At 44.6% G+C, this 27,417-nt stretch overlaps 1 protein-coding gene across 8 annotated transcripts in view; it reads right to left on the reverse strand.

Moving 5' to 3' along the window:
• Positions 1 to 27,417, reverse strand: part of TSC2 (TSC complex subunit 2) — a 51,763-nt gene that overhangs the window by 1,865 nt on the left and 22,481 nt on the right. For 3 of the 8 annotated variants that reach the window (XM_039355566.1, XM_039355572.1, XM_039355574.1), the window contains 17 exons: positions 27,246 to 27,348; positions 26,512 to 26,606; positions 24,977 to 25,108; positions 22,111 to 22,275; positions 21,602 to 21,754; positions 20,052 to 20,161; positions 18,555 to 18,737; positions 17,895 to 18,110; positions 13,078 to 13,146; positions 11,365 to 11,519; positions 8,023 to 8,528; positions 6,984 to 7,059; positions 2,317 to 2,403; positions 1,793 to 1,979; positions 1,052 to 1,191; positions 584 to 662; positions 308 to 399 (listed from right to left, as the gene is read on the reverse strand). In XM_039355566.1, coding sequence (XP_039211500.1) covers positions 308 to 399; positions 584 to 662; positions 1,052 to 1,191; positions 1,793 to 1,979; positions 2,317 to 2,403; positions 6,984 to 7,059; positions 8,023 to 8,528; positions 11,365 to 11,519; positions 13,078 to 13,146; positions 17,895 to 18,110; positions 18,555 to 18,737; positions 20,052 to 20,161; positions 21,602 to 21,754; positions 22,111 to 22,275; positions 24,977 to 25,108; positions 26,512 to 26,606; positions 27,246 to 27,348 — 2,548 coding nt within the window. The remainder of the gene's footprint in view (positions 1 to 307; positions 400 to 583; positions 663 to 1,051; positions 1,192 to 1,792; positions 1,980 to 2,316; positions 2,404 to 6,983; positions 7,060 to 8,022; positions 8,529 to 11,364; positions 11,520 to 13,077; positions 13,147 to 17,894; positions 18,111 to 18,554; positions 18,738 to 20,051; positions 20,162 to 21,601; positions 21,755 to 22,110; positions 22,276 to 24,976; positions 25,109 to 26,511; positions 26,607 to 27,245; positions 27,349 to 27,417) is intronic. The other 5 variants (XM_039355567.1, XM_039355571.1, XM_039355570.1 and 2 more) reach the window with 5 other exon arrangements.

Genomic DNA, 27,417 nt, shown 5'->3' on the forward strand with positions numbered 1-27,417 from the left:
TTCCCTCCGCTTATTCAATGCTGTTTGGGAGCTCTAGAGGGCAGAGGGAGAGACCCTGAGGGATAGGAGGAAGAGCTGCTGCCAAAGCAACGGCCACATCAGAGAGACTGGAGTCTGGGTCAGAAAAGGAGCCCCTCCTTAATTCACATAAGAGAGAGAGGGGGAAGCACATCCAGACCTGCAAGATTCAGTTCCTAGAACTTCACAGTAAAAGTCGTCCTGACCTACGGGGCCTTGGGTTCTGAGCCTGGTTTACCTTGTAGGGCCGGCAGAAGGGGAGGTACCCTCCCACCCAAAGCAGACTTACGTTGGCATGCAGCGCCATCTGACGGGCAACAAATGAAAGATTTTTGTCCGAGACAATCTTCACCACACTTGTGTCAATGAGCCCCTCCATATCTGGGATGGCAGGGAGAGAGGAGTTGGCATAGTGACAGCAGAAACCCACTCAACCCTCCAGCATTTACTAGATTTCATTCCACCAGCACCCGCTTTTTGATCCCGTCATGAGGCCCACAGTATTTGCAACACCCTCCCCCCCCACTTTCGCAAACTTGAGTGAAGAGGCAGAGGGTGGGCATACCCTTTCGGCACTGTAAAGTAAGCAGGTTGCAGTTATAATCCAGCGGTTTGATGATGACATGAACAAAGTTGAACTGGCCCTAGAAAGCAAAAGCAGTATCAGCATGTAGGAACCGGCTAAGGAGGACCACAAAGTTTTGGTCTCGTCTACTTGAGCAGTGATCACTTCTCTGGACCAACAATGTAGGAAAGCGGTTCAGAACCCAGAATGGGAGCAGACTCCTTGGGCCAACCCGTCCCATCCCATAAAAGCCAGGGTCCAAACTAAAAAAAATCCCCCAGGGACACTTTCACTGACTTCTTCGTTCAGAAGAGCAGCGATTGGCTCGGGATCTTGCTGCCTCTCAGCCTAGAACAGCAAAGACAACTTGCAGCTCACCCTCCCCTCTTCATCCTCTCCCCTCCGTCGACTGGCAGAAAGCCCCTCTCAGAGGCAGAGGCGGGCCAATCGGATAGCCTTTCTCCTTACCTTGATGGTCCCCAGTTTGAAGTCTTCCCCGGAATCATTGTAAATTATGGAAACAAAGTCATTCCCCAAATGTCGTTTCTTGTCACAGCAATTTTTATCCAAATCTTTGGTGGGCATCAAAGTTGCAATATGGAAAATAGCTATAAAACAAGGAGTGAGGAAAATGGCTGCAGATAGTTCAGACCTCAAGCAGCAAAAAAAGGACCATCTGGAGACCACTACTTGGGCAGCCCAAGGGGTTTTAGGTGGCTTGCTGGATGGAGAGCAGCCATCTCACTCCACAAGTTCCATGCTTGGAGAAAAGGGCTGAGAACTGGGAAAGGACTTTGCTCAGCAAAGATCTTTCTCACTCAGTTGATCAGAAGGAACAGCTAAGTTCTGCAGAACCTCCCCCACCATCTCATAGTCCAGGAACCCAACAAGCCTCATCCTCTGAAGAGTTCCTCAGCTGGGACATCTGTTTGTTCATGCCAGCTCAAGGTAGATGCCAACATCTGTCCAGCAACTCACAGCATGGAGGCGTGAAATGGCATCGCTGTAGCTGATCCCCTTCTAGAGGGAGTGACTATGTTTCTTCACTGCCTTGACTCCCACATCAATACAGCTGACATCCCGGACCCTGGAGAATCAAACTGCCCTGGGGATCACATTCCCTTCACACTTCAAAATAGCTTCTCAACGGCTCCAACATGGAGGTGGAGGTGAATGCAGGCGAGAAGCTGCCTCCACCACCTCCCATACCTTGCATGATGTCATCGTGCCAGCAGTAGGTGAATTGTCCATCCTCTCCACACACATCCAGACCGCCCAAATAAACCTTGTCTGGCTGGCAGTCCTTGAGCTCAATGAGTTTGCCCAGGCCAGTCAGGAACTCGGTGTACCTGTAGGAGCCGTGCTCATTGGACAGAATGGTGAGCTCGTTGCTGCTCTGCAGGACAAGGAGGAAAGCAGACGCTCGGAGCAGAGCCAACGCAAGAGGAACCCAAGGCCACGCTACTGCAAGGGCTCCATTGTTGAGTATTTATGTCTGAAACTTCAAGCACTTTCAGGATTAACTGTGTACTCAACCGCCGCCAGGACTGTTCATGCAACTCCTGAGAGGAGAGCTGCCCGGCCTGCGGTGGAAGAGGGGTCCTCCTTCAATCCAGTTGGGCAACTGGCCCTTCCAAGGAAAGGGGCCTTCTAAAAGCGACCAGCTCTTCCAAGGAGGTTCTGCTGACAGAAATGTGACCTAGGAACATACTGTTACCAGACATGGCACATACCTGTCCTTCTCCGACATACAAGACGGCAATCTTGTGAGTGTCATATGGAGGGATCTGATCTAGAAGCTGAATGGAGTTCTCAAAGGTCTAAGGATTAAAGACGAGTGAGAAAAACACACAGTCATATTTTTTGGTTTTCTGTTAAGTTTTTAGTTAGCACTTTAGTATTTCCTCTGTTTATTTTCAACCCTGACACTTCTCTAAATTCTTCTATTTTCTCCATAAGCTTAACGCTTGTTTCAAGCAGTTCTTCTAATATGAAAACCAAGTCATCTGAAAATACTTGCAGTTTGTATTTTTCATCTTTTATCTCCAGTCCTTTAATTTCTATATCTTGCCTGATATTTCTATTCGATATTTCAGTGTTAATATAAATAATAGTGGAGATAGTGGACATCCCTGCCTTGTGCCTTTTTTAATATCAAAGTTTTCTATAAGATCTCCATTTACAATTATTTTAGCTGTTTGTTTATGATAAATTGTTTTGATTATGTTTGTAAAATCCATTTCCTCTAGTTGCTGGAACATAAATTGCCAGTTTACGTTGTCCAACGCTTTCTGTGCATCTAGAAATATTAAAGCCATCTGTTTCCCTGGATGAATTTCATAGAACTCTAAAACATCTAGGATCGTTCTAAAGTTATTTTTTATCTGTCTTTTAGGTAGACAGCCATTTTGGTCTGTATGTATAAATTCAGTCAGAAACTTTAGTCTTTCTGCTATTATCGAAGCGAAAATTTTATATACATTTAACAATGATATTGGTCTGTAGTTTTTTATTTGCGTCAAGTCAGAATCTTCTTTGGGTATTAAGGTAATGTTAACTTCAGTCCATGTATTTGGTATTTTAGCCTCCAAACGTATTTCATTACAAAGTTCCTTCAATATTGGGCTTAGTATATCTTGTAATGATTTGTAGAGCTCCGCAGGTAATCCATCTGGGCCTGGGGTCTTATCATTTTTTGCCTTTTTATGGCCTTTGTTATCTCCATCATTGATACTTTCCCATTTAATATGTTTTAAATATTCTCTGGAATTTTTGTTAAGTCTGCTTTTTTTAAGTACTGCTGTATTTTTTCTTTTGAAGTTTCCTCTGCATTGTAAAGTATTTCATAAAAGTCTTTAATAATTTATTTAATTGTGTCATTTTGAAACTGTAATTCACCTTTTGGGTCTTGCAACTTGTTTATCAGTTTTTTCTTTTTCTTTTTTCAGCCTATATGCTAACCATCTCCCTGCTTTATAGGCATTTTCAAAAAAGTTCTGTTTACCCCTTTTAATCTATTGAGCCATTATTTCCACCTCTACTAAGTTTAGTTTACGCTTTATTATCTCCATTTGCTTTTTAAATATTTTCTTTTGTGGGTCTATTTGTAGTTCCAATTCTAATTTTCTAAATTCTTCCGTCAACTTTAACTGTTGTTTTCTTTATTCTTTTTAGCAGTATAGGTTATAGCCAACTCTCTGAAATATGCTTTAGCTGTGTCCCACACATTTAAAGCGACGTCTCTTCTTTCTTATTTATTTTTAAAAAGAAGTCCATTTCCTTTGTCGCTAATTGTATAAATTCTTTTTCTTTCAATATAGATTTGTTCAAGGACCATCTTAATTTTTTCTTGGCTCCTCTCCAAGTCATCTTTATTGGATTGTGATCTGAACAGATATTAGTTTCTATCTCTATTTCTTGTATCATCGTGCTAAGTTCCAAGGACATCCATATTATATTAATTCTAGACCATGATTTATGTCTATTTGAATATACTGCAGTTTTTTGGATTTTTCTCTCTCCATGTCTTGAATACAGAATTCTTCTGCCATTTTTAAAATGGTTTAGGTAATATATTTCTTCCTTTCTTGCCTTGTTTAGTGCTTTTATAGTCCAAAGTTTCATCTATTATTGAAGTCTCCCATTATACAAAAATTTCGATAGTCCAATTCTAATATTTTTATATAGTTTTTGGTAAAATTGTTCTTGTTTATCATTTGGTACATATATTGCAACCATCAGTATCTGTTCTTGGTCCATCATTATTTCCACCATTAATATTCCTCCACATAAATTTGTTTAGGTTTCATTGTTTCTTTAATATATAGGACTATTCTTTTCTTTTGTTGTGGTAATGCAAAATGGAGTTTACCAATTTTTGGTTGTTCTAACCATGTATGGTGTTATCTCTTAATATGTGTTTCTTGGAGGCAAATTATATCTATTTTTAATTTTTGTAGTCGTGTAAAAAAAATTTCCTTTTTGAGGGGGAATTCAGTCCGTTTATATTCATTGACAGGATCCCACTTTCCTTCTCCATCTCTTTCAATTATATCTAGGTCTTAATTTTCTAATCAATCTCATCTGTCTCTGTTCTCTTGGTCTTGCCCCTTCTTCTGTATACGTATTTTTAATTTCTTCTTCTTCTCTTGGTTTAGCTGCTCCTTCTATAGTTGTCTCTTCCTGTTTCTTTGTTTCTCTTGTTGTACCAGATTCAAAATCACCTCCTTTCATAAACGCTTTGTAGTTATCATAGAAATCCATTGCTTTAAGTGGCGTGTCCAATCTATATCTTTTCGTGTCCCAATAAATTAAAATCCCTTTAGGGATCAGCCATCTGAAATTCACTCCTTTTTCAATTAATTTTCTAGTTAAAAATTGATATTCTCTTGGGGATTCTCTTTTTCTTCTAAGAATGTTCGAGAACTACAATTTCTTTTTCTTTGTATTTCAAAGGTTCATCTCTTACTCTTCTCAAAATCTCGTCTCTTATGGATCTTTTAAGAAATCTAACGTGTACTTCTCTAGGAACTTTATTTCTTCTAGTGCAGTTTGAATTGACTTGATAGATCTGATCCAATTCTCCTTCCATTTCCTGTTTCCCAATTTCTAATGCATCTGCCAATAATTCCGTTATCAGGTCTAGAAGGTCCTGTTCCTTGTCTTCCGTTATATTTTGAAATCTTAAGAAGCCTTTTCCATTTCCATGACGGCTATCGAGTCCTCTAATTCTCCATTTATTTACATCAATTTCTAGTTTTCATCTTTTAACTTTTCTAATTTCTGGTCAACCTCAGTTGATTTATCTTCTATTTTTTGAATTCTTTGTTGATTTTTTGTGACCATGTGTTTAAAATTTTCAAATTGAGAGTCCATGTTATTTTTTTATTCATTTTTCAAGATCACTTTTCATTTCCTCATGATTTCTCATTGTAACTGCCATGTAACAACTGCCTCTTAGATTGCTTGTAGTGTTGCTTGTGTTTCCTTCTGGAGGTTGTTAGCCTTTTTTTGTTGGAACATTGTATCAATTGATCTCTGATAAACTGGACTTGCAGAAGCAGAGGAGGAAGCAGAAATTAATTTTTTCCAGCTTTAGATAGATTTGGGACGCTCATCTTTATCTTTTAGTCATACTTTGTAATCCACCAAATAAATCAAAATTTGTAATCCAATAGGCTCCTAACAAATAGGAGAGGTAAATAGTAATAATAAGGGGAAAAAAAGAACAAAAGGGAAAAAAGGAAAAATTGTAATCCAAAAGTGTTTTGCTAGTAGAAGTTTCTTGTTATTCACTCTGTCTCAAAACAGCTTGTAAAAACTCTAGGTTAAGCTGTATTTGTAATCCAGAGAAATCAGATGACTTCAAAACAACTTTTATTTTTAATTGTAATCCATCCTGTAAAGAAAGGCAACCCAAAAAGATTCTTCTCTTTTCTGGCCACAATCTCCAGGACTATAGATTCCAAGGACTTTAAATAGTTTAAACTGTAAGCTGTGTCTGGGCTTCTAGCCAAGTTTTGAGGCTCCAATCATAATAGCTTAATAAGGTTAAAGCTACAAAGCTAAATGTAATTCTTCGTTTTGCCACTAGATGTCATTAGGTTCCATTCCTGCCAAACTTTAAAAAGTTTACAAAGTTATAATCCAATGGTTTCCAAACAAAAAATAGAAAAAAAATTTATAAATGTAAAAGCTTCCCAAAATATCCTTCTTCTGTCCCTCAACTATCTTCACAATGTTATAAGTCACTTTTAATTTCCCCTGAAGCTTAAACCGCCGCCTATAGTTTAGGAGGGATGAATAAAAGAAAAATTCCCTCCTCCCTATAGCTTGATTTCTTGCTTTTGGGAGCTTTTTTCAGAACCAATATTTTCACTTGTAGACAGGTAAGGAAAGTAGTCTCACCCAGATCAGCTGTTTTGCTTTCCGCTTATTTGTGTTCGTTGTCTCCGACGATCAGCAGCTTCTGGCTGGCAGCATGGGTGCGGTCAGCCTTTCTTCTTGCCAGTCCCAAGGCTTCTTTGGATCAAGCGGGTCAGCTACTGCTGGCCCGTGATCTACAAAGCTTTGCCCTTTGGCCAGTCGCCTCTATAGGGTGACTTTCGGTGACGTCGCGGCAACACAGGCACAGGGGAACAAGGCTCCATTCCCCACCCCCCGATTTCTAACCACTGGAAGTTTTTTGAGACTGGACAACCATTTGTTTGAAATGGTATAGGGATCCCTGAGCAGGGGGTTGGGCTAGAAGATCTCCAAGATCCCTTCCAACTCTATTATTATTATTGTTATTATTATAGATCATCATAAATAAATCTTATCTACATGGTCACTAAGAGTCAGCAATAATGTAATGGTACAAAATCAATCAATGAGTCAAACACAACATGCTCAAGCTTACCTCATTTGGCAGTAAAAGAGGCTTGTTGGATTCATCACCAAAGAAAGGAGAATGATACAACTGCAGGAACACAAAGCTGAAGTGGAGGGGGGGGGGAGAAAACCTGTTTAGCTGCATCAGAATTAAGGCCTTCATATCACTGTTCACTTATGGAAGACACAATAATCTGCAATGAATGCTTCTATGTGAAAAAGGAAACGTTGTTTCTGGTTGTCTGCTCAAAACATTGCAAAGACCATGAAAAAGGACAATGAGATGGCGACTACCCAAAATGTCCAGACACAATCCCTCACACAATTTTCAGACTGTAAATCACACGAGCCTGTCTCCTGAGAGAAGGAGAAAAAAAAAACTAGTTGTTCATAAAACTGGAGATGAGAGCAATTTTTAAGATATTCTTCCTGGCATTTAGTCTTGACGCACTGTTATTATGGCCGGATCAGGTTACAAACCCCCACTAAGCTCTCGGTCCTATTTCAAAGCGGAAGTAGCTGAATGCTCCTAAGAAGAGCCTCTGTCCCACAGGGGACCAGGCCTGGGCAAAGGAGATCGAGGTGGCATTCAGCTTCTGCAGATGCTCCCAGGACCCTCTCCAGGAAGTGCTGGCCATCCTTACCAATGCTAAATGAGGAGGAGGCTTTGTGTTCTGCAGGCATTTTATTTGGGAATCACAATTCTGAGCTAATAGTGCAGGTAAGAACACAATTATTGTTTCTTCAGTTCTTCAGCATCCTTGACTTACTAAACTCTACTCAATAAACTCAGGAAAGATGTTTACATTATCTACAAGTGCATGTGGGGTGTGACTGAATCGAAGCAAACTGAACCTTAGATTTTGGTTTAGATTGATCCGTCCGCCCACCCATGCACTGAACCCAAGGCTTTTCCAAGATGTTTCTACCCATTTCAGGAGCTGCTGCTCATCCACACCACTATCTCATCAGTTCTCTAAATTTTGTCCTAGATTCTGGGAGAAGAGACCAGTTCTGATGAATGCTCAATAGGAGGAACAGACCATTTCTACCATCAATATCCTCACCTTGGGTTGATACCTGGAACTTTTCCTGCGTTGGAGGCAGCTGCTGCTCTTCCCTTAAAGGGGTCTCTTTCAATCCTTTTGCCTCGCCTGGAGGGGGCCGAGTCAGAGATGGTGTATCCCCGGGGGCGGTGGCCAGTTGGGGAGTGGGGAGAAGAGGCAGGCCCCCCCACAGCCAGCCTCATCTCTCCAGGGCCCTGGTCATCTCCCCCCTTCGCCAGCCAGCCCCCGCCAGCCTCTTCTTCCAGGTGCCCAGATTGAGACTTGGATTTGCCTTCGCTGCTGAGTTTCTGGGCCAACTCTTCACTGCCCGGATCCTTGAGGACTTCCTGAAGAGTCTGAAGTTCTGGGGAGGAGCTGGACTTGCTGAGGGTCTGGGAAGGCTGGAAAGAGAGAGCTTCGAAGGCCCGGCTGTCCTCCAGGTTCCTGGCCCTTTCGATTGGAATGCCAACAGTGGCCAGATCTTCTGCTTTGGTGGCCTTCTCCTCTTGACTAGAAGTTGACAATGACTGCCAAGGGGAGGGGGGGAAACAGACACCTGCTTAGGGAGGACTTTGCAGAACAATTCCACCCAGAGGAGCCACCCTTTTGGCCAGCACTGGCAACCTCGACAAGGCCACTTCCCTGCTCTCTAACACAGGCCAGGCTCTCAAAAACAGCAGTTGCAGGTGCAGTTGTCAAGACTGCTAACATCGGATGTTCTTGCTTGCCATATATGAAGAAGCAAACCTGTCTTATTTAGCCTGTGTAGCACTTCTAGAGTTAAAGCAGATAATACTAGCCTAGTGGATGGGAAAATATGCTAGTTAATCATAACAATGTCTGAGCACAGTGTTGCCAAGGTCAGCTGTAATGGGAGGGGCACTTCACACTTTGCATTAATTGGAGAATGTGATTGATGACTGTAAAATGAAGGAGTGAGTTATGCTTTGTTACGGGTGTTTGGGGGAGGGAAGATTCAGTTTTTGGCTTAACTTTGTTAGTGCCAAAGCTATGCAGAAAATAAAGGATTCTTTAAGCCTCAAAGTTCTTTGAAAAGCTGCTTCTTTTCGGAACCATGACAGCAGTTCTATTTGTGCCACAAAGCACTGATGTTGCCTCCTTATCCATTACAGCCGCACACATTCAACCACTTGGGCAACCAGCAGCTGACCTGCCTCTACCCAGCCAGGAAGGCAAAGGGAGCTGGCCATTTTTCTAGGCCATTAGTTTCACTGACAAAATATTCTTATCATTAGGATGTTCCTCCCAACAGGCACCCAAAATTTGTGTTCCAAATTGTGGCTTGAACAATCTACAGCAGGAATGTCAAATGCCGGCCCGTGGGCCGGACGTGTCACACAGAAGCCGCGCCCACCCCATTGCCGGCAATGGCAAAACAGTCCCAATACGTTGCGCGATGTCACATGACATTGCAAGTTTGGCATGTCTGATCTACAGTGTCTTCCAAAATGGCAAAACTGACTTGTTCCATTGAGGAAAGGAAAATAACCACATTTATTAGTAATTGGAAATCCCTTATGTACTTTTTGCAGAAGTGGGGAAAAATAAACTTGCGATTTACGGGACTGACAATTACAAAGGACAGATGATGGAAAGAAGGAAATTATCATGTAATCCTAGTGAGAGAACGTAGAATAGAAATGCATTTATAACCATTGTCAAGAAGAGTAGAAGCCCATTTTTTTCTTTATCATTTGTCTTTCCTTCTTTTCTTTCTTGTCTATTTACTATTTTTCTTTCTTTATTTTTTTAAAATGTGCATTTTTTACATTGTGAAACGTTCTTTAATGAAAATTGGATTTTAAAAAATCCAAAAGAATTTATAGTGGCTTCTGTTCTTCCTTTCTACAGAGTTTACAGTGATTTTTTCCTCTGAAATTTCCTGACAATAATTAATCAATGGAACAGCTTGTCTCCTGGAGTCGAGGGTACTCCATCACTGGAACTTTTCAAGAAAAGATTGAACAACCATTGGTCCAGGATGGAATATGGTTTCCAGCTCAAGCAGGGGGTTGGACTAGAACAGGGGTAGGCAACCCAAAACACTCAAAGAACCACTTGGACCCATTTCCCACTGAAAACAAAACACTGGGAGCCGCAAACCCTTTTTGATATCTAAAATGAAGATAACACTGCATATATCCTTTTTTATCTTTAGTATGTGTGTGTGTGTGTGTGTGTGTGTGTGTGTGTGCGCGTGCGTGCGTATTTGTTTTCTGAGGTTTTTGCAGGTGTTTGTATGTAGGTCTTTGGTTATTCGGGTTTTCTCCCACGTCAAATTGGAAGTGTCTTGGTGACGAATGAGACTTCGTCGAAACATCGCCAAGACACTTCCAATTTGACGTGGGAGAAAACCTGAATAACCAAAGACCTACATATACATACATACATACATACATACATATACACACACACACACACACACACACATATATATATACACACACACATACATACATATATACACATACCTATAATAAAGGTAAAAAAGGATATATGCAGTGTTATCTTCATTTTAGATGTTAAAAGGGTCTCTCTGTCTCTTTCCCTCCCTCCCTCTCCCTCTTTCTCTTTTTCTTTCTCTTTCTTTTTCTCTCTTTCCTTTCCCTCTCTTTCCTCTCCCTCTCCCTCTTTCTCTCCCCCCCCTCTCTCTCCCTTTCTCCGATCTTCTGCTCACCTGGCAAGCTGGCTTCAAGCTGTTGTCCAACAAGCTCAGGGGTAGGCAACCTCGGCTCTTTTATGACTCATGGACTTCAACTCCCAGAATTCCTGAGTCAGCATAGCTGGGCTAGCTAGCTCTCTCCTGCTTCCTGCTGAGACGGAGCAAAGAGAGGAGCTCCGTCCAAATAAGCTTTTCAGCTCGTCAGAGAATACCGTGAGTCCACTCTTTTACACACACACACACACACACACACACACACAGAGAGAGAGAGAGAGAGAGAGAGAGAGAGAGAGAGAGAGAATGCAAGTGCCTGTCTCTGTCTCTCTCTGCAAATGGCAAAGGAGGCTGGGAGCCATAGGGGAAGGCTCAAAGAGCTGCATGCGGCTCCAGAGCCGCAGTTGCCAACCTGTGGACTAGAAGACCTCCAAGATCCCTTCTGACCCTTTTATTCTATGTTCAATAGTGACATCTCCTTTCAAGGAGCAATTCTACCTGCCCCATGACTACTATTCATATACTGCAATCAATTCAGTTATCTGACCAGAACTTGCAAATTCCTGGGAATCCCTGAAGCTCTGCCTCTCAAGGACATCCCAGATCTTAATGGACCTCTTCCAATCAGGAAGCACCTTGAGCAGCTCTGCCTGATGGTCAAACAGGGCAGGAAGGAGCTGTCTTACCCGATAATAGGCTCCTCGGCCTAATCTCTCCTCACCCAGGCCTTGCCCCAAACACATTGGTTCAAAGTCTTCAATCTCTTGAGATTCAGGGTGGAATTCCACTCCTTTCCGATCTGCATCTGGGGGGCTTCCTTCTTCTAACACAACTGCAGATTCTGTCAAGAGACACAAAAGAGCAAGAAATGACAGGTGGAGGAATATTTTCTGAATGCAGGATCCTCTCTTCCTGCAACTCTGGTGTTTTGCAAAGTACCTCACTTCCAATTCACCGGACTGCTGTTTTTTCAAACAAAAATTAGAACGACCTAGTCTTTTTCAACCTTGGCAACTTTTAACTCTGGACTACAACTCCCAGAATTCCCCAGCCTGTTCCTCCTACAAAGGAACAACTGCAGTAGACCAAGTGAAGAATGCGTAGTCCAATGTTTTTAACAACTTTGCCCAAAGTATATCACATATGGACTCTTGTTATGATACATACATACAACAGTCCTACTCCAGAGGTGATACTATTTTTCCAGTATTGGTGAAGCCCAGAAAGGAAGCTTGCCTAGGATCACGTTCAGCTGCTTCATTCAGGGCCCAATGGGAGTCAGACAAGAAGCTCATGAATTCCAACTCAGTTCTTGAGTATTTTGCTCTTTTCTTCCAATATGCAGAGGTGTGAACAGAAACCAAGATTTCTACACAAACCTTATTAAGATGTCACTAGGTGCCAACAATACTGAACCCTTGAATCAATCCTGTAGGACAGGGGGTGGGTGGCTTTGTGGCCTGGATTAGATTGTGGGGTGCTGGGCAGGTCCAAAGACAGTTTCTTTTTTAAGGTAGGTTTTAAAACGTATTTTTCTACCTATAAAATAAGTTAATAGAATCAGCAACAGAGGAAAAAACCCACTAGCCTTAAGGACATTGGCTGAAATTCAGAGTAGCGTATTTCAGAATAGTTATTTCAGATTTAGTGTTACAACCACCCATCCTTTGCTAATGGGCTGATCTGTTAAACTGTTCAAGCAGAAGTTTTGGCCAACTTCACAAATGCCCAATTAGAATTCCTGTTTTTTAGCAAATGCTTTATTTATCATATACTTCTATCACATTTTCATATACTTGATAAAGAAGTATAGCTGGGGCTGGTGACAAGGTAATGGGAAGGATAAGGCAAGTTTTGCCCTAATTTTCTGATATTATTTTAAAGTAGCAGCAACAGTTTGAAAAAGGCTTCTCAGGGGTCTGAGCACCCCTTGGACAGGACGGCCTACGCTGTGCACCATCGGGGGCTGCTTTTGCACTGAACAAAGACCCAACTCTTTAGTTCATATCTGAGCCCCTTGGCTTCCAACCGTTACAGTGTGAACGTTATAGCTTAAGACTGGAGCAGAGTCACTTGTATAACACAACCACAAGGAAGTACAGCTGAACACTACAGAAAATAGAAGGGAAACTGAAGTGGTCAGAAAAGGTCAAAGGAACAGCAGATTTTGTCTTTCTAAACTCTGGGCCTTTTGAGCTCCCGGGGACCAGAGTCCACCTCTGGCTGGTCCACCTTCCTTCCCCTTCCTACTTCCAACAATTGATGAAAAAGATGGATGGCTGGAAGGGAGGGAGAAAAACCCTAGGTATGAATCACAGTCATGCTTCCTTCTATACCAAGGCGCTCTTTAAAAGCCAAACCAAACAGCAAAAACCCTCCTTTAAAAGATGCAAATATACCTGCCCAGGAAATGCTCCTGTGCAACCCTCCTGGGAAGCTGGTCAGGCCCATGGCAGAGAAAGAGGCCACTGTGGAGGGAAAACCAAGGAAGGAGCTATATCAAAAGGAAAGAGAGGAGAGACAGACAGACAATATGGAGGGGGGGGGAAATAACTGCAACAACGAATGAATGTGTGTAAAAGCCCAGCCTCAGAAGCAGAGATGGATGAATAGGACACCTGAAGTTTCTAATATTTTCTGCAGTGGATGATTTAGAAAAGAGAAAAGGGGGGGGGGGTGAATTTATACACTACTAAATAATTTTCTCTAACAGAGGCATCTTTCAAGATTTTCACCATAAATTGTAATTTCCTGCTAGGAAAGACAAAGTTAATTTTCCATCATTTCAGTCTTATCAGATAATTATGTAGATCTGATCATTCAGAAATCTAAATTTACTCCTCTCTGAACTCACTGAATCCTGTAAGGATTGTTACCCTTGTTTGAGAATTAATTCCTAAATAGGCGCTTAATGCTTAAATTAAATACTGAGTTGTAGTTATCATTATGTGAGGTAGCCAATTTGTGAATATGCAAAAATCAAAGGATGTTAGGTAAATTGTGACTTTTAAAACATTTCATAATACTATCATTTAGGATAAACTCAGTTTTGGCAAAACAGTTTTTAAAAGATTTGTGGAACTTAAAATCAATTTCATTTACCTCATAGAATGTAAAAATTATTATACCACACTGAAAGTACAAATCTATACCTGATTCATTGCAATTAAGTTTTAACTTAGTCACTTTTCTGAACTTGTTTTGATTATGATATATTTTCTGGAGCCTTTTCTATTATATTAGTAACATAGATGTGCACACGCACACATTTACGGGGTTTCTTAGTTACATATTATTTTTTAAAAAGCAAGCACAAAAATACATTTTCATATGTACAATTTGTATATATTTGAGAAAACAGTTTCTTCTCAAATGCAATGTGTTTTTACATACTGTATTTACTACAATTAATGTATTGGTGTGTAATTTCACACATACATTATTGTATCTTATCTGATGGAAAACCTGCATCTTCATGTCTGGAACAGTATCTATAGCAAAACATGCAGCATACCCATGTTTTGAATAGTGAAGTAAATAGAATGAAAGCAATAAGCTTTTCACACAAAAATTGTTACTGTGTCAATTTTATGTGTTAAATTTAAATTTACCGACAAAGAATTAAAGGGAGACTATGTCAATTTTATATAATTCGTAATCATCATTATCCTTCTGAGCAAATCTATAGCTCTAAAGTTGTTTTAAAAATTAGAGTATTCAGCAGTGAAAAGAAAAAGTTTGACAAGTTAATTAGACTGTCCTTCTGGACTGTAAAAGTATAAATTCATAAATCTCGTAATTTAATTAAAGAATGCGAAGGAAATATAAAAGTAAGTAGACAACTGAGTGAAGTAAACTTTAATTAAAGCCTGAAAGTCTGGCTCCTGTAACTCTCATCCATCCTGATCTGCCATAAAGGCTTTCAGGAAAGGGTGGACAAAACTAGGAGAATGCTGCTCTTCCACACTGGCCCTAACGGTGAAAAATCATTAGCAATCGTCCCTTTGTAGAAAAGAGGACAGTTAAAGCAGCATCTCCTCCAAAGAAATCCAACTGTCTCCCTTAACCAACCTCGGTGTCAGGCCCCAAAAATTGGAGTACACATTTAGTTCCAGATTTATTGTTTGTGCCTTTGCACAAGAATCTAGTCAACTAATGGCTCAACACTGAAACTGGCACTAGATAAGAGTTCAGGGGGGGGGGGCTGGACTTGGACCACCTGTGGGAACATAAGGACTCCAGAGCGGTTCCTTTTTTGGCTCCACACCCGGGCTCTGCCTCTTCTCCTGCACTGTGGCTGAGATTTTTTTATCTCCGCCCCACCAGATGGGAACTGGGGGAGGCCGAGCCAGCTTAGCTTGGTGGCATTGAGAGCAGGAGTATAGAAGTTACAGGCTCATCCTGCACTTGATATAATTTGTCAAGCTGCTTTGAGATGACTGTCACTGTCCACAAGCCAGACCGAGAGTCTTGTCATCTTCTTCAAATGGGAGCATCAGAACCACTGAGTCCTACACCAGATGAGAAACTAGATTGTAGAGGCTGCTCTGGCCAACAGATTTCAAGGTCAAGCCAATGCACCACAGGGAGAACATATTCACTGAAAGACTGGAGATTTTATTTTTCCATGTTGGAAGCAGCAAAGGATTTGCCGATGACATCACTGTTGCTGGAGGCACGCCCAGTTGGAGGCTCCTTTTGTCTCCCCATGACGTTGCCCGCCGAAGGGGTACCCATTAATCTACTCATGGTCACCCACTTTTGAACTACTGGGTCAGCAGGAGCTGGAGCATCAGACGGGAGCTCACCCCGTCCCGCAGCAGCAACAGGTCTTGTCTCAAATGCGAGCCTGCCGATTGTCAGCCCAGCATTCCAATTCGAGAGCCACCTCGTCCCTTGGCTGGAGACCATACAAGGGGAAAAGAGGCCTTGGACTGGCCATCCACCAGTAAAGAGATAGAAGCAGGGATGCTGACGGATATCCATCCATCGTCTGCTGGAGATAGTAAACCAGCACAGCTGCTCGTTCTCTCAGCTCTAGAGATGGCCCAGTAATGGAGAAGGCTCTTTTAACCCCAGGATATTGCTGAAGGGCCAAAGGCAAGAAGGAGACACTGTGCTAATCTACCCTGGATGAAATTACATGCATGTGCACCAGCATCTGGCACCACTATCTTCTTGGAGGAAATGAGACCATGAGACCAGCCAGTCAAGCTCAGGCTCTCCTGTAAAGGAACAGGCAAGTCTTGTTCTGCGACTGAGCCCAGAGGGGAAACAGAGGTTAATGACAACTGCGAGGCCTGGGCTGAGCCTGGGGGTCCCAAGAGACAGACGCCGCTGTCTGGCAGCATCCAGAGGACCTGCTTCTGTCTGACTGAGGAGCCGGAGGAAGCACAATGGCAGGAGGATTGGTGGAACGGATACAGGCCTTGCTACCAGTAGCAGCCCAACACAAAAATTAATGGACCTATCCAGAGAGGACGGGACTGGCATCTCTAATGCAAGTTTAAGAATTGTGGACTGCTGGCTATGAAATTCTAGCTGGGAGTTTTAAACTTGCCAAGGTAGAGAAATCTTCCTCTAATGGGTTGGCAATAATAACAGTTACAATTAATTGTTGCTGAACACATTGGATTAAGTGTGTGCAAAAAGCACAAAAGATCAATTGTAGCGCAGAGCTTGTTTCTCAGATGCCAAAAATGGAAGATGTGACTACAACAGACCCTCAGTAAAGATCTGACAGTAGAGGTAAAACTTCAAAATTTGCCTTCACAAAACAGAGACAGCACAGTGAATCAGCATCCCAAGGTAAGAATTTTCTTCCACAGTGGTGCAACTTTCTGAAGAGAGACTAGTGAGTCCTAAACTCCAAGCATTTTGTGTGAAATTATTCGGTAACCGCATGAGAAGGGGAACCATTCTACATGCCACCGTTGTGGCAGAGTCAGAATTACTGCAGAGCAGAATGTAAGCATTGCTGCCTCTTGTTCCAAAGCAATTACGACCAGCAAAGCAATTACAGATAGTCCTCAACTTATGACCAAAGATCTGAGCTCTCTTCCTGAACCTGCCAAAGTCATCCTGTCTGCAGAGGGAAGCCAAACTCCTCCTGAAGATCTGAGCTCTGTTCCTGCACCCGACTGGAGCTCCCTTCCGTGCACAGAGGAGGACGGATATATTCCTGCAGGATGGATAATGGAGGGTTTAAGCTCCATTTCTGCATCCTGCAGAAGGTGTTGCAGAGGGGAGCAGACCTCCTCCGGCAGGCAGCTCTTTCAACCAGCCCCTAAAGGGAAGAGGGAGCTGAAATCCAAGCACAGAGGCGTGCAGTCAGTTAAGGAGCACGGGGTGCCTTCGGGCCCTGGGGGAAAGCCCTGGGAAGCCTGGCGCTGGCCACCTGTGAGCGCCTCTCCCCCAGGGGCTGAAAACCTTGCTTGGATTTTAGCAGGGAGGATTTTCAACTCATGAGCAGAGCCACCCACCCCACCCACCTGTACTCTTTACCAGAGACTCAGGCCCCTTAATCCACGCATCACTTAATGACTGCAACAGGAGTGCCAAAACTGCACTTGTTAAGCAAAGCAGTCATGTGACATCTTGCTTAACAACCATTTCGCTAAATGACTGAGATTCCGGGCCCAATTGTGGCCATTAAGTATGAACTACCTGTACAACTCTCCAAGAACCTACACAGTATTTGGGCTGCACCACAGACTGAAGCTGCAGTCAGCCAAGGCAGAAGCAAGCACCAGCTGGGCAACTCAGTATGCTTCCCATAGAACGTCTTGTTCTAATCTGCATCCAGTTGAAGAATACAACTATCCTCATCTGCCTGGCTAGAGATAATGTAGATTTTAGTTCCATTTTGGGAGAGTAGCAAGAAAGATCTGCTAGTTTTTACGGCCCATAAAACAAATCAATATATGGACCCACATCTACTGAATGTACATTTTTATCTTGCATTTCTACATTAAAGGCTGGAACTTATTCAGTATGTGTTTTTGATGGCTTTTTAACAGAGACTTTCAACCTGATTATTCACAGATCTCAGACTATCCTGAATGGAACCTGGTCTTTTAGGAAGCCTGGGGGTGTTTCAAAGTTTTCTGTGCAAAACAACTCCTACGAAGTGAAGCCAGCTTGGGACCGCTGGGAAGGTCATGCTTTCTGTGGGCTCCATCGGGGTGGCCCAGCAGCCTCCCGAGCTTTGCCTCACCTGTGTTGGAGCGCTGCAGGAGAGACGGCTTGGCAGTTCCCGTGGACAAGCTGGAGGAGGGGACCGAGAGAGACTTGTACAGGGCTGTCTCACGATGCTCCTTGAAACGCTCGGCTGCCATCAGGGCATTGGAGAGCTCCTGCAGGGGCATGTTGTTGATATCTGAAGAGAAGGGGCTCAGTGGATTTTCTAGGCTCATCAGCCAACTGGTGTTACCTAAGGAAAGAGAAGCGCGTAGCTGGGGAGAGCCCCACCAAGCTGGGCAGCCTCATCTGGGAAGAGAAGGACAAAACTCCCTTCTAAGGCTCTTTTGATACAATCGAACAATTTGGACTCATCTGTCCCAGGAATCTCCGGATACCCCAACTTGGCCAATTGGTAGACTGGCTGAAATCCAGCTCCCCAAAGAATCTGAATTCTCCAGCCCTAATCAAGACTGACTGAAGGTTGCCCTTCTAGCAATCTATAACACTTCTTTCCCAGCCCAGCTCCAGACTGGATCCCTTTGAAAATGCCAGCGGGATCACCTTCTGTTCTCCGCACCCCTCTGGAACACAAATGTCAATAGAGTCCCCTGCTGGAGAGCACTCCCCCATCTCCCAGCTGTCCCCATTCCCTTGGCACGCATATGAAGACATGCTCCCAGTGCCAGTTACCTACCTGTTGGCCTCCGCACGGATATTTCTGCCCAGCCTTGAGTGAGGAGGGGGACATAAGCAGCCAGATTAGCCTTCTCGGTTTGGGGAGCAGGAGCAGGAGAGTTTGGGGGCGCCTGGGGTCCTGGGCTGGCTGAGAAGTGAGAGGCAGAGCTGTCCAGAGCACCAACCCGCAAAGCATGGCCTCCTGCACAAGAGGGGAAGCCACAGAGCTGCATCTGACTTCAAGCTAAATCGAAGCATAGGAGGAGCAACACAGAAGGACAAGTCTAGCCTGGGCAACTAAAGGAGAAGCAGGTGATCCCTTTCCTGAGATGTGGAGTTCAAAACACATGCACAATTGTACTTGTGCCTTTCTCTGCCAGTGCAGCAGGTGGACATTTTCCATTCAGTCTACCCCTCTCTTTCATAGCAAGCCACACACTCACCCACACACCCTGCCAGGCACAGGGACCTTCCTTTCCCTCCTCCTGGGCATTCCAGGAGCACAGATGAACCTGGCTGCCAGGCTGGACAAGGCCCAGCCACAGTCTACTCTACAGAATGCTTCTCCCCTCTAGACGCAAGTCTCAGGGCAAAAGGGAGGAGGAAACTGGCGCCTGTGAACCCCGGATGCGCAACCAGGTTCAAGAAAGGCCGGGCTTTGCTCTGTGCATCCCCTCCGGGGCTCCATCCAGGCCACCTGGCAGAAGCCTTGCAATGAAAGCCCAGGAGTCTCACTGTGCCCTGGTTAAGGCAGACTTGGCAACAGATTCTGAAGCTGGGTTCGTGCAACTCAGCTTAACCAGGTGAAAAAGAGTTGTGGAATTTGAGGCTTAGCATATCACATGAACACAGTTACTGATTGAGCATGTTGATTTTCTTGGGAGTAACAGGCCAGGCAGACACCCCAATGTAGTTTTTGATAACGAGATTTAACGTGTTGTGAGATCCAGCTGATAAAACACATTCATCCTATTTAGGACAGGGATAGGCAACCTGGTTCCTTTGACATTCTGGACTACAACTCCCATCAGTCATAAGCACTAGCTACTTTGAGTGGGTTTTAATGGGAGTAGCAGTCTAAAAGTAACTACCCCGTTGAACTTTAGCTTCTAGTTTCCAAGCAAGAGGCAAAGTCATTTCATGCTGTTGGCCTTTTGGAGGGCTGGCCGCCTTCGGGCGCTGGGAAGCGTCTTGCCCGTCTTCCTCAGACAAATCCAGGTTCTCCTCCAGGAAGTGGCCCTTCCTGGAATCACCGGATGCTCAGCCACAAGAATCAGAAAACCAAAACCTGACGAGGCACCTTTTATGGTTGCTAGTAGGATAATCAGGAGATCGGGGTTCAACCCTAACATTTTCAGTTTTAGTTATTTCACTGCAGGATATCCTTAGATGGACAAAGGCTCCCAGCTCAAACAACAAACTTATTCTTTAACACGATTAACAACATCAATTCCAAGTATATTTTCCTGTCCCTAAACTCATTCATGTGTTTCAGAGACTCTGGGAGGCTCCTTACCTGACATGGACCTGACTCGGTTGCGGGTTCGAACCACCTGTGGGCCAGCCTGAGATTCGAGTTTTGCTGGGGCCTCCTTTGACTGCCTCACTTGCAAGCTGTGATCTGAACTGGGGATCAGAAACCATCTTGCTGTCAATTCATTAGGAAACAGGAGACTCTTTTGGCTTGAACTTTAACACGGAGCATTTATAGGAAGGAGTCGGAGCTCGACTCCACCTTGGCAAGACAGAGGGGCTCTGGGCTTTTGACCCCCAGACTCAAGCTGGCTTGCAACTTGGGACTCCTCCTAGGAGCAGGCGGCAGCCACGGCTGGGGGTCTGCTTTGCACAGGTTCATCTGGTGCACCAACTGTGCTTCTTCCCGGACTGGGAGGCCTTGCTCATGAGCACTCCTGCCTTGATCACTTCTTGTTTGGATTGTTGCAAGGCATTCTATGTGGGGCTGCCCTTGAAGACCACCCAGAAACTACAGCTGTTCTAGAATGTGGTGCTGCACGCAGTGATGGATGCCGCTACATTTGCCCATGTAACACCTTTATTGCGTGAGCTGCACTGGCTCTCTGTTTCCTTATGGATGCAACTCAAAAGGGCTGGTTATTACCTTTACAGCCCTCCATGGCATACGGCCAGGTTGTCTGCCAGACGGCTTTTCCCTAAGGACTACCCGTCCTACCAGATCAGATTGGGTGGGCACCCGCCTAATCCTTTCCCTTAAACACGGCCATCTAATGGGATCAAGGAAGCGGAAACACCCTCCCCCCTGAAGTTCAACAGGCCTCCACTCTCCCCAAAAGCGCTGAAGACCTGGCTTTTCCTGGCACTAAAGTAGGGTGAGAACTGGTGAGAGGACTTAGCGATGGACCGCATGTGAAAGTTTAACTTTGGTGCCAGGTTGACGCATGTATGTAATAAGGGTATAGTAATGTTGTTTTGACGGTTGGTTGGTTGGGAGGGAGGGATTCCCAGTTCACGCTTTGGAAAGTCAGTCTGGTGGTCAATTAGCAACTGCCAGATACATGCAGGGCAAGATGGGCTCAGGGGTTATGCGGAGAACATGCTTCCTATGTCCATGTCTGATAGAATATTTGCTGGGCAGTGGCATCAATGACAAGCACATTTGTTTGCCTGTGATGTAACACAATGTTTTAAGCATAAAGCATATAACTAACATTGGTAAATTTGTTTACAGGCCATTTGCTTTTGTTATGCTATTGTGAAGAGGCGCATAAGGGTGGCAGAACATCCTGGAGAACCACCAAGACTGATGACCTTCAGTCCTGCAGAACAGATCGTTCTTCCCAGCTCCATCCCTGTCTTGAGATTTGGCCTACTTTTAGATGGTTGCAAACCAGTCTTTCTCAACCTTGGCAAGTTTACACGTGCTGGCTGGGGAATTCTGGGAGTTGAAGTCCCCACATCCTATTGATCTAAACAACGCCAGTGTTCAAAACTCCACCTTCTCTTGCTGTTATAACATTTTGTCATTAATTTTCTGTCCCCCTTACTTTAAAAAGGGCCTGAAAAGGGAGCAAACTGTAGGCAGCTTACCTGGATTCTGCGCCATTGTGGAACTCTCCATGGTCAAGGCCCAGGAGGGACCTGGTTCCTGTCCCAACACTTGTAGTGATTGTAACAAGCTTGTTACCCACTAGCCATGTCTTGGTCCTCCCTCCAGCCAAGAGGAACTCGCCCACCGGAGACCTAAAAGCCCCCAGAAAACAAGGATAAAGATGCTATCGAAGTCTCTCTGAATAGGGAGATTTCAATATTCATTTAAACTTTCCCAAAGAAGCCTTCTAAATCCCACTCCCACCGCCGGAAGGAAAATGTACAGTAAATGAATCAAAGCGCCATGATTCTCAACTGATCTTCCGTCCTCCCTGAGCAAACAATCTCTTCCAGCATCGTTCTTGACCTGAGCTGCTCATAATCGGAGGAAAGCGCCTCCAGGCGGAGACCAGAGTTTGCGCCAGCCCCAGCACTTAGCGCTCCGGGCGTTGGGTCTCCCTCCTGGGAAGAGCCACATGCAAACACCAGAGGAGAGCAGCTACTTCCACCTTTTGGGCACAGCGGTGAAGTTGGAAAAGACGTATCGGGCCATCATGTCGAGACAGGTCTCGGTGAGCTCCCAGTGGAGGGTCTTCAGGCTGTCATCGGCCTGAGCCATGGAGTTCTCATCGGCAGAGCCCAGGCTGGAGCTGGTGATGGAGGTTTGTATCCGGCTAGGGAAGGAGGGCAGAGAGAGGGTTATAATTTGGAGGAACAAACCTCCCAAGGGAAAAGGTCCCCAAATTCCGTTAAGCATGCAGCAGGCTGAGCTGTGGGCGAAGAGATCCGATTCTGGGACGGTTTTAACTGGCTTGGGCTGCCCTGAAGTCAAGGGCCAGGAAGCAGATGCAAGTGGGGCGATTTCATCTCCTCCCGGAAGCAGCTCCGGCTTCTGGGTCTCCGGAGGAGGGTCTGGCCGGACGGCATCCCGGCTGCAGGTCATTTTCAGGACTCTCATTTGTCTATGAACAGCAAGGGGTCTAGTGGCTGACTCAGGATTAAACCAGATAATTATGTATTAAAAATGAATTTACCTTGAAAAAGAAAAAGCTAAAGGAACCAAACTGCAATGCCTCAGAAAAATGCAAACAGAAGGATTCCCACTGATTCAAAGGTGGGAGCAGGAAATCAGTAAAATGTCTTTCTCGCTAACCCCACCACAGGAACCCCGCAAGCCCCCCCCCCCCCCCGATGGCTTCCCTGGTTGAGATGGATTTGAACCAGCGTCTCCCCATTCCTTGACTCGTATCTGAACTGCTCAAGTCCACGGAGTCTGGCATTTGGGGAAAACCTTACATTTAATTTCAGTATTAAGTATTTAATATTAAGTGTTAATTAAAACACATTAGCTTAATAGTCAATAGTGTACAAGTAGTCCTCGACTTAAGAACACAACTGAGCCAAAATTTTCATTCTAAGTGAGACATCTGTTAAGTGGGTTTTGCCCCATTCTATGCCAGTTGTTAAATGAATCCCTACAGTTGTTAAGTGAGCAATACGGTGATTAAGTGAATCTGGCTTCCCCTTTGACTTTGCTTATCAGAAGGTCACAAAAGGGGATCACTTGATCCTAGGACAATGCGGCCATCATAAATATGAGTCAGTTGCAGAGAATCTGAGTTTTGCTTATGTGCCTGTGGGGAGGCTGCAACGGTTAAAAGTGTGAAAACCAATCAAAAGTCATTTTTTTCAGTGCTGTTGTAACCTCGAATCATCACTAAATGGTTGTAAGTTAAAGATTCCCTGTAATATTAACATTAAATATACTATGATTAAATTTCATATAAAATATTTAATAAATAAGGACTGCTTAAGTTTCTTTCTTTATTAAATGTATATACCGCCATCTCACTCTGAGACGCGACTCTGGGCTTAAATGTCCCGATCCTGTCCACTTTGTGGCCAGGGCAGGGCCTCTTCCATTCACTTTGGGAATGGAGCTGCAACCTGCCAGCAAAAGCCCGACTGCCAGACCCGGCTCGAAATGAAATGCCCGGCCCACCCAGAGGGCCCGCAGGGTCTGCCCCAAATGCAAAGAGGGTGGCTGCCACATCAAAAGCAGTAATTCCGTGTCCCCCCTCAAGTGGAATTATTTCACAACCAAGTTCTGAAAGTGCAGAACTTTGTTCAAGGCACATCGGTTTCCATAACTGAGTCCCGCAGCCTGATTTCTTGTTGGCTCTTATGCCTCCTCTTCAACCGGCATCTGAGCATTGTTGCCCGCAGGGATATCCCCCCCTTCTCCCCCAGTTCTTTTTTCTTTTTCAGTTAACTGGAAGAAAGCACGTGAGTTTCCAGACAAGGTCACCTCTGGGATGGGTGCCTCTGCAATGACTCTCTTGCTAAAGCAGAGAAAGCAAGGACGGCCCCAAATGTTCCCAAAGCTGCTGAATTTAGAGGACCAACGCTGAGGATCGTGTTCCAGTTCACCAGTCACTGGGATCCACCTTTGCACACCTGGTCCTTCCCCACCCAGCTTCTCAATGCAGTCTCACGAACAGCTGTTGAAGGGCAGCCCTGCCCAACATAACTGAGAAGCCAGCGCAGACAAAGTTTTGATGCCTAAGACGAGATTTTGTTCACCAAACAGGGAGGTTCACAAATCCCCCCTTTCTTTCCCTTCCTTACAACTGGCTAGTGATACAATTAAGCAGTACCAATTATGGTTATCTTCCAAATTAGTGTCAAATCTTGACCGAGGGGAATCAGGATTAGTTCTGACAAAGCTGGGTAACCTGAATGAACATGATGCTTTGCAGAAAGTCAGGGTGAGGGTCAGCCTTCAGGTAGCAGGGAACAAATGTCTAAATTTCTAAGCTGAGCGAATTTTTCTTTCAGCGAGTGTTACATTTGCCCTGGGTATGAAAGAGATGCATTCTGGATGCCCTCCTTGTTTTAAATTGCTTAAACCAAACACGGAGCTACAGAAGATTATACGATGCCAAACCTGAACTGTTCATTCTCAAAAGATCTCCAGTTCCACATCCCCATTTCCACTCCATCCCGTATCTGCGCAGGTTTTGAACCACGATATTACGAAGCACAGAGCCAGCAAAAACAGGATGCTTTCATTTGGGCCATGGAATAGCCAGCATTTGAAAGGGTTAAGCCAGAAGCAACTGCAACCTGTCATACCCTAAGAAAAGGGGGGGGGGAATATCTGGGCCAAGCAGCAGCATGGGCTCTTCAAACCAAACCAAGCCAAACCGAACTCAGACCGTTATCCTAAAACATGCAACAACATGCTTGCAAAGTTAGTGTGAAGGTGGGCATCAAGAAGCCAAGCAGGAGTCCCAACATGCACAGTCCCCAGCCCCCTCAAGAGAGCCGCTTGCTCTTCCCCCTCCTCCTCCTCCCCTGTCCAAGCATCACTACCTGTGGGCTGCATGGTCAGACACACTGATGCTGCGGGAGCGGAAGGCATCAACGGCCGAGGGATCCTTCAGGGCTTTCACAGGAGGAGACGGGTTCAGGTTTGGCCTGGCATTTTTGGCTACTTTAAAGCTACTAAGGGCAAAGCAGCATCAGAACCAAAGAGGCATGATTGCACAGGAAGGAAATCATTGGAAGGACGGGATGTGAAAGGCCACAAAAGCCCCAGAAGATGATGGAGAAAAGAAAGGAAAAGAAGAAAAAACAGAAGAATAAGGCCAAAAAAAGGAGGGAAGGGAATTAAAAAACAAGAAAAACTTAACAGTATGAACATTTTAAACACAAAAAACAACAAGCCCATTTTGCTCCAGACTGCTCGGTGTTACCCCCAACCCAACCCAAAACAGAACACAAACCAACCACACACAACCAGATGAAATTAGCGCAACTTAACACAAAGGCGGATCGAAAGGGGCAGCTGGAATGTTAAGGTGCGTTGGATAAAGGAAGCTCCTTACGCAGCCGAGTGGGCAGAGACAGGACCAGAGACCTCAAGGTGCCTTTCGCTACACTGTCCCAAGTGACCCACAAAGTCACGAGGCTATAATGAAAGCCTCCACTCCACCGGAACACCAACTCCAGGGCCGAACGGGGACAATCCCAGGACTGAGGATAAGAATTACTGTATTTTTCCTATTGCCAAACAAAATTATTTCATTTCAAAGCAAGCAAGTTTCTTTGAGTGGGAATCGCTCTAGTCTAGACTCTAATAAGAACGCCACCTGAGAAAGACACCAGGAGCTGGGAGAATGCATTTCTTACCAGGCAGACAAACACATTCTTATATCTCGCACCTGAACTGCTTCTACGAAGACATACCAAGTCGGACTATAATTTATTAATAGATTGTGGATTTCTGGTTTAGAAGTAGGTTATAAGAATCATTAATCTCTCATCAAGAGATTCTCTTCTTGGGAGAAGAACAGATTCCAGGAGTTTTTGGAAATAGTTTGTGGACACTCTATCCCAATTTCAACCTGAACTGACAAATCAACAATATTCCAACTTGATGAGAATAAAATATTTGGTCAAGTTAGTGGTGACATAGCCGCAGCAAAAAGGGGAAAGGTTGCCCATGAGGAAAATTGATTCAAGACATTTCAATTATTGTGATTTCACCTGACTCACAAAAACTGTGCTATGCAGAACTGTGACTACCCCTGTTTGGCATCTCATTCGGATGGCTGTCAGTACTGGGAGAAAAACAGAGATGCTTCTAGAGCACCTTAGCAACCTTAAGATGTAGGGATAAGAGAAAAGGTTCTCGCCAAGAAGGGTGGATTTCAGCAGAAAGGGAGGCAACCTAGAACAGGAAAAGGCTTCCACATTCAGGCCAGACTTCCCTTCAAAAGGCCTGTTACAGCCACCATCAAGCCACAGCGAGTGGGCAAAGGCTGAGGGAAGCCCTTCTTGTAGAAACCGCTTTTAACTGCTGTCAAAGCAAGAGAAGAGCCTTTTCTGCCCTTAAACAAACTTACTTCTTTGGTCTCTCGTTCAGACTGGTACTACGAGCCCGGAAACTGTCTTTCTCTGGGGTGTCATCGAAGGAGAGGAGGATGTTTGACCGCAAACCCTGTCCAAAAGAGAGGAGGGGAGTGCCTGAGAGGATCCAAGAGGTCCTCTACCCCAAATGAGTCCCACCACAACAGCCCCAGCTGAACACCTTCCCCAAAGGGGATCTGGTGTCACCCTACAAAGTAGACCAGATGAGGGCACCATGGCCATGTACCAAGGGCTATTTGTATCGCAACGGCCAGAAGAACCAAATCTTGCAAATCGGACTGTGCTTCCCCCTCCCTCCCTTCATCTTCAGGTGAATGAGGGAGAGGCTCATCTGAGCGGTTGACTCAAGTTCCTTTCTTGGAATAGGCTCAAGACCCTCTTATCTGTCCCTTGCCCTGTAGCGGCTCTCCCTCCTGTCCTTCAAGGCCATTCCCTCTGGCCTCTACCCAGCTGTGAGATAGCCGGATCGAGCCACAAAGTCAACTTAAGCAAAGTCTTCCCAGCTTCACTTGGTCCTCACTAACTACGAGGTAAAGTCACTCTGACAACAACCCCCACAACAAATGCCACTGAAGTTGCGGCAGCATCTGCGGGCTGGGAGACCCATCCTGGGTGCTGGCATCCACACTTCTGAAAGCTGCCAGGATTGAGAAACGGCTGCAGTAGAAGGACTTTTCATTGGTCTTTCTTAATAATGTAAGACACTCACCTTAGTGATATAGGGAACAAAGTCTTTCCGAAAGGGGAGGCGGCATTTGATAAACCACATGGCTATGACATGATGAGCCAGGCATACAATATACTGGTTAAACCTACAAACAATTAAGAAAGGATGTTTAGGATGGCCATGATGGCCTGGGCCTATGGAAATGCTCTTGGGC

The sequence above is a fragment of the Crotalus tigris genome, unplaced genomic scaffold (genome assembly GCF_016545835.1).
Source record: "Crotalus tigris isolate CLP2741 ecotype Arizona unplaced genomic scaffold, ASM1654583v1 scf7180000018693.663989, whole genome shotgun sequence".
Classification (NCBI taxonomy): Eukaryota; Metazoa; Chordata; class Lepidosauria; order Squamata; family Viperidae; genus Crotalus; species Crotalus tigris.